Raw genomic sequence first — 7,263 nt, 5'->3', positions numbered from 1 at the left:
ATACGAAAAAAAAAACTGTTAAAAACACCCTAATTTAAGTTTTGTATCCACAATGTGTTATAGTTAAGGTCCTTGTTTTGAGAGCCAGTATGCCATGCATTTCAGTTTATTTTTGTCTTAGCTCTGGTAGAATCATGAATTTACTTTAAAATGGTTTCTTGGATCTGGGTTCATTTTTTAAAATGGAGAGTAAATATCAGCAGACCAATATAAATGGATAACCCTTCAGAAATTACTTTAGCCACATCAGTGATTCCATTTCAATTGTCCTGCGGTGTTTTCATCCAGAAGTTACCGTCCATGGAAATGTCACCATGCAGCACAGCATCAAGGCTATTTTTCCTTGGTTATATCATCTAACTCTGCCTCCTATTTTTATGAGACCTACAGAATATCCATAGGCCTGTATCAGAGTCAAATGAGCATCTAAACCTTCATCTCTTCTGATTAGCATGTGACTGTCTTAATATTATTTGAGTCACAGATGTTTCTTTTTAACTGAATTGAAAAGTCAAGCCACATTACATCACACCACTGTGAATGTTTTAATTCATTCCTAGTAAATCAGCAAAAAGTTATTTTCACCTGTAACCTCTCAGTTCAAAGAGGTAGCTTCATTTAATACCTAATAGAAAATTAAGTACCATCATCTCTTCCACTGGAGAAAAAAAAAATCTGGTCTAAATCATGCCCTAGACTCTGCCCCACTAAGAAAGGCACATTTTTGCTCCACAAAGACTGTACGGCAAGAATAATCCCCTTACCAGGATCATGAACTAAGACCAAGAAGTAAAACTTTAGGACATCTAGCTGATCTCAGAGGAAGTTTTCCTAATGTAACACAATGCCGTGGCAAAGGGGCACAAAACCTCTCTGAAAAACCTCATGACTATGAGGATGCTCCATCTTATCCTGGAGAGCCCAGTCCCAGAGTCAACCACGCCCATGCCCTGGGGGCCTAGAGATGGGTAGGTTTCCTCACTTACTCATACCCCTCCCCAAGATCTTACATGCTGCTAGGAATCAGAATATAGAAATAAAGGTCCAAGGTCACGAATCTGAGGTGAATAAGTGGAGAAAGAACTGGGAGAGCGGTTGTTAGGTGACAACAGGCAGAGAAGGAAAATGCAAAAGGGGCCAGGCCAGAAGGAGAACACTGTCGGGTTACCTGGCTGCCTGTCACAGTGATTTCTATGAGCAAATCGTGAATCAGAATCTCAAGTCAGAATGACTCCAGGGTGTAGAGGGAGCAGGTAGGCTAGACTCCCAAGGATAAGACCAGGCAAGGAACTTGAAGCAAGAATGGAGTTCGAATGTACAAGCCTGAATCAGGGTTTGTCAGTTTATGATTTCAAACTGGTCCCAGAAGAGAAAAGAAAGAACTTAATCAAGAGATTTAAGAATGCCATTTCTGTATTCCAAAATGAAGGAAGCCTCCCACAGCCCGGTACTTGTATGGTTATTTTTTTCATCATAGGGCTGGCTTGCTGTCTTCTCTGTTTTAATTAGCATTCCTGGTATGCTAGTCATCTGTACGTAGTCATACAGGGAACCAATCCAGTAGGGTTTGCCTACTGTGGCTGGGGTGAGGAACTACTGGGGAGAGAGACCTGGGAGTACAATTCTGCTAAGCAGTTTGTAGTGATTTTGAATTTTGCTTCATTCCCCGTATTGAATCCTTTTCAAATCACACAGTTGTCATCTTAACATGTTCCAGGTATCTGTCAAGTGACCTACAGTTAATAATATTAAGAATTGGCCTGATATAACCAAACAGACAAAAATCCTTCAAATGACAACTTTGGAGATACTCATTGCCTTCAGCATCTGTTTGGAAGTTTAGAAATTTTCTTCACTATCTTCCTGAAATAAACTCAGAGAAAATGATCACAGTAGATGTCAAGGTTGTTATGTTACTGTGTAATACGCAAGATTGATGATGGCACCACACTGGCATCAAGTACTAGCTTGGTAACAGGTTCTTTCCTTTTCCTTATAGGTGTTCATATCTTTGGACTCTGCTCTACAGCTCTTATCACAGACATTATCCAGCTCTCCACAGGCTACCAGGCACCGTACTTTCTGACTGTGTGCAAGCCAAACTACACCTCTCTGAATGTGTCTTGCAAAGAGAATTCCTACATTGTAGAAGACATTTGCTCAGGATCTGACCTTACAGTTATCAACAGCGGCAGGTTAGAAATGGAGATTATGAAAACTTCCATGTTGGTGTTTTTATTGTTCATGAATAGCTTGGGGGTATCATCATAGGCATGCCCTTTTCAATCACAATGACTTGGATTTTATTTTTCTTTTCAATTCAGTGATCTCTTTAGGGATGATACCATAGAAACCCATTGGTGGCTCCTTCCAACTCCTTCTCTCTCTCCAAATTTCAGCCCCATATTCATTCCACTCAGCTTCATATCACCAAACCCCAGTCATGTTCTATAATCTCCTCTATACTAATTATGGGTTTAGAAAGAAAGAAAGTGAAGTCACTCGGTTGTGTCTGACTCTTTGCGACCCCATAGACTGCAGCCTACCAGGCTCCTGCATCCATGGGACTTTCCAGGCAAGAGTACTGGAGTGGGGTGCCATTGCCTTCTCCGAATTATGGGTTTAGGTTATCACAAATTGGTTTATTTTAGATGTTTATAGTTAGTCACGGCTTATAATCAGTATGTGTCATGTAGTGACTTAAGTAGAAGACTATATATGATATTTCCAGCTCTGTTACATATTTTATTAAAAAAGAAATCATATGAATTTTCCTTTTGGTAGAGTTTTAAAAGAAATAGCATCTACGATTGCATGTGTCTCCTCTGAATAAACCCAGAAAGTCTGTACAGCTCCTGACCTTGCATTTCAGAAAATAAAAACTGAAAAGCTTAAGAAATTACCAAAGCATTAAACTGTTTTCAATCAATAAAAAAAAAAGACAGAAACTTAGATGGCAAGAGAAGTTCAAAAGAAATAAATTACAGAAGGGTGAAGGCAGCAAAAGACTGATATAAGAATTTTATTTTTCATTCAGTCAGTTCCCAAAGATTGATTTAAGAGTCAAAAATAATTTAAATACACTTGAAGAATCAGAACCTGATATTATATAATTATATACATATGGTCCATTCAATTCAATTAATTTTGAACTTACATTTAAGACTTATATTCTATATTCTTTCTCAATTTTTCTACATTATCTTGTCTGTGTTGAATAGTAATCCATTTTATTGGGTACCAAATAATTAGGAGGTCATTAATAAAACTGAATTTTCCCCATTTTTTATTCATTAAAAGATCTCTGTTCTCCTTCTGTCTTTCACAGTCCTCTGTTCTACCTTTTGCACCTTGCTTCTTATTTAACTAAACAATATACTTTGCGATTCTTGAGGTAATAGTCATTTTAAAGTGGGATAGAGAAACATTTTGCTAAAATTAGATTTTTTTCCCTATGCTTTCTAAAGTGTAAAAAACACTTCTAGACCCACTACTGTGAGAATGTAATTATTCTTTTAAATATTTATGTAAATGAAACCATATATTTAGGAGCATAGAGAAAGTTTAAAAGCATTAAAATCTTAGGTTTTATAGGCTTTTACTTTAACCTGACATAATTATAACACCAATAAACAGTTATAATGCTTTCCACCCCATTTCTGCTTTCAACCAGCATTCCAATAGTGTAGAGAAGTGATCCCTTAGAAAGCTAACACTTTATACTGGAAAGTGTATCACTACCCTTCTTTAATACTAATGGTGATTAACAGTGTTTATTTTATCACTCAGATCTTTCTGCAGAAAATCAAACAGAAATTAAAGTTATTGCTTATTACCTTGCAGCTTTTTAGTTGAACATTTTAACCACTCAGTGTTCTTGAGATAATTGTTAGCAGTGTATCAGAAATAGAAGGCATAATTTGACTTCTTCCTTTGGCAGAAAATCATTCCCTTCTCAACATGCGACCCTTGCTGCCTTTGCAGCTGTGTACGTTTCGGTAAGTAACTGGGTCTTTTTCATCAAACTGTGTCCTAGAGAAAATCAGAGAAATGAGTGTTGTCTCCAAACACCAATTAGATTATATTACAGCTGGGTAATAACAGAAGAGTATAATGGCATAAAAAATAGAATTTAGTATAAACAATATAACAGTAAGATAATTTTTGAAATAGTCATAGTATTCATTTAGCCTTGTATCTCTTTTAATGTGATATTATACTTCATGAGAGAGTACTGTGAAGTACATGAATGTTAAAAACTGTAAAACTGAAAGAATTGCGTTAAGTATATACACACAGCATACACTTTCGTTTCAATCATTATGTAACAGCAAATTCTAAGTAAGTGTAAGTTGATAAATGCTCTGCAATGAATTGTCACTATATCTTATTAATATAATAGTTTATTAGATTTTATGTGAAAAAATGGATTGAAATTAAATGACAAGTAACATGGAGACTAACCAGTTATCTGGCTAATTCTACTGCTTTAATTTTTTTCCAGACTTTTGTGTAATCACATAAGTGGTCTGTTATTTATTTGATGGATTTTGTCAGGCATCTCTTTTTTTTCAGGTACAGAAATTAGCCAGAGCAGGGGGAAAGGAATAGTAAAATTGACATCAAGTGTATCAGAGATTTGAGTTTACCTTTTTGTTTGATTAAAATGGAATGGAAAAAATGACCTTTTAAACATACTTACCCTGGTCCTTTCATTTTTTAAAGATGTACTTCAATTCCACACTAACGGATTCCTCTAAGCTTCTGAAACCTCTCTTGGTCTTCACCTTTATCATCTGTGGAATCATCTGTGGGCTAACACGGATAACTCAGTATAAGAATCACCCAGTTGATGTCTACTGTGGCTTTTTAATAGGAGGAGGAATTGCTCTGTACTTGGTAAATAATTTACTATTATTCAACAAAGCACAGTTTAAAAAGGAAAACATGCACAAAATGTCTTGCACTATAATAATTTACTTCCAATGTAGTTTATATCTATGAGAAAATCCCTGGCTCCTTCTCCATTCTAAGCCAAAACATATATTCTACTTTCAGTAAAATCATTTATTAAACTCATACATTGGGCCAGAAAAGGTGATTTTAGAAAGATTATCACATTTTCCCTTATCACTCTCCCACAAAAAAAAAAGTCAAGGACTGCTATTACTAGTATAATTTTATAGATGAGGAAAGTAAGTTAAAGAGAGTAGAAGTATAATGGAAAAATTATATACTTTGCCCAATAACACAAATGTGACACCTGGACATAACTGTAATTCAGCTAATATTTAATTCTTTGTGTGTGTTTGTGCTCAGTCATGTCTGACTCTTTGCAACCCAGTGAACTGTAGCCTGCTAGGCTCCTCTGTCCATGGGATTTCTTAGGCAAGAATACTGGCTTGAGTTGCCATTTCCTTCTCCAGGTTATCTTCCCAACCCAGGAATTGAACCCATGTCTCTTGCCACCTGTATTGGCAGGTGGATTCTTTACCACTGTGCCACCTGAGAAGTCCCATTGAATTCTTTAGCAACCTTCATTTCCAAACCTGATCTTCCTTTAAGGGAAATATCTTCAGCATAAGGGAACTGAAATTGTCCATTTCATTCATGCATTCATTACCTTAACATTTATTCAAAATCTGATCTGTGCCAGGTACTATACTGAGCATCACAGCACTGATAAATAAGATTTATCATTTATAAGTTTATAGTGCAAAGATTAAGAAAAGTATAAATGGTTACAATATGTTAAATGACAAAATAGGGTATAAACAAAGTACTTTGAGGATAGCAAACTGCCTAAGGAAGCTAAGGAAGGCTTCACAGAGTTATACTCATGTTTTTAAAACATGAGAGTTTCTTAGGGTTAAGAAAGGAGGAGGGCGTTCAAGCTGAAGAAACTACATATGAAAAAAGATGGACATATGAATGATCAAGTCTTTGTGGAGGGTGAGGGAACAGAAGGAATGAGAGATAATGGCCACGTTTCTAGTTTGGAAGACCGGCAGATGGTGACTTCATGAGCTGACTGAATGGATTTGTACAAGCTGAATTTAAAGATCAATAGGCAGTTGAATAGTTGGGTCTGGAACTTAAAGGAGCAATGACTGGTGGAAGATAGATTTGGAAATCACGAACATTATAGGTGGAAATACCATTATAGTTGTGGGAATATATAAAATTGCCAGGTCCTAAGAATAAAAGTCTGACAGTGTTTCTACTGTTTCCCCATCTGTTTCCCATGAAGTGATGGGACCAGATGCCATGATCTTAGTTTTCTGAATGTTGAGCTTTAACCCAACTCTTTCACTCTCCTCTTTCACTTTCATCAAGAGGCTTTTGAGTTCCTCTTCACTTTCTGCCATAAGGGTGGTATCATCTGCATATCTGAGGTTATTGATATTTCTCCAGGCAATCTTGATTCCAGCTTGTGCTTCATCCAGCCCAGCGTTTCTCATGATGTACTCTGCATAGAAGTTAAATAAGCAGGGTGACAATATATAGCCTTAACATACTCCTTTCCCAATTTGGAACCAGTCTGTTGTTCCATGTCCAGTTCTAACTGTTGCTTCCTGACCTGCATATAGGTTTCTCAAGAAGCAGGTCAGGTGGTCTGGTATTCCCATCTATTGAAGAATTTTCCACAGTTTATTGTGATCCACACAGTCAAAGGCTTTGACATAGTCAATAAAGCAGAAACAGATGTTTTTCTGGAACTTTCATGCTTTTTCCATGATCCAGCAGATGTTGGCAATTTGATCTCTGGTTCCTCTGCCTTTTCTAAAACCAGCTTGAACATCTGGAAGTTCACAGTTCACATATTACTGAAGCCTGGCTTGGAGAATTTTGAGCATTATTTTACTAGCGTGTGAGATGAGTGCATTTGTGTGGTGGTTTGAGCATTCTTTGACATTGTCTTTCTTTGGAATGAAAACTGACTTTTCCCAGTCCTGTGGCCACTGCTGAGTCTTCCAAATTTCCAAACTAAGAGCATGGCATCTGGTCCCATCGCTTCATGGGAAATAGATGGGGAAACAGTGGTTGACTTCATTATTTTGGGCTCCAAAATCACTACAGATAGTGATTACAGCCATGAAATTAAAAGATGCTTACTCCTTGGAAGGAAAGTTATGATCAACCTAGATAGCACATTCAAAAGCAGAGACATTACTTTGCCAACAAAGGTCCATCTAGTCAAGGCTATGGTTTTTCCAGTGGTCATGTATGGATGTGACAGTTGGACTATAAAGAAAGCTGAGT

The 7,263-nt window shown here is 36.9% G+C and overlaps 1 protein-coding gene across 1 annotated transcript in view; it reads left to right on the top strand.

The window, feature by feature from the left end:
- The window catches only part of LOC104981795 (lipid phosphate phosphatase-related protein type 4), a 52,883-nt gene that overhangs the window by 39,508 nt on the left and 6,112 nt on the right, over positions 1–7,263 (top strand). Inside the window, exons 4-6 of the mRNA XM_010831036.1 lie at positions 2,000–2,195; positions 3,941–3,998; positions 4,726–4,899. Coding sequence (XP_010829338.1) covers positions 2,000–2,195; positions 3,941–3,998; positions 4,726–4,899 — 428 coding nt within the window. The remainder of the gene's footprint in view (positions 1–1,999; positions 2,196–3,940; positions 3,999–4,725; positions 4,900–7,263) is intronic.

Source organism: Bison bison, unplaced genomic scaffold (assembly GCF_000754665.1).
Source record: "Bison bison bison isolate TAMUID 2011002044 unplaced genomic scaffold, Bison_UMD1.0 scf7180017864519, whole genome shotgun sequence".
In the NCBI taxonomy this organism is placed as follows: domain Eukaryota; kingdom Metazoa; phylum Chordata; class Mammalia; order Artiodactyla; family Bovidae; genus Bison; species Bison bison.
This window is presented reverse-complemented; position numbering and strand designations above follow the sequence as displayed.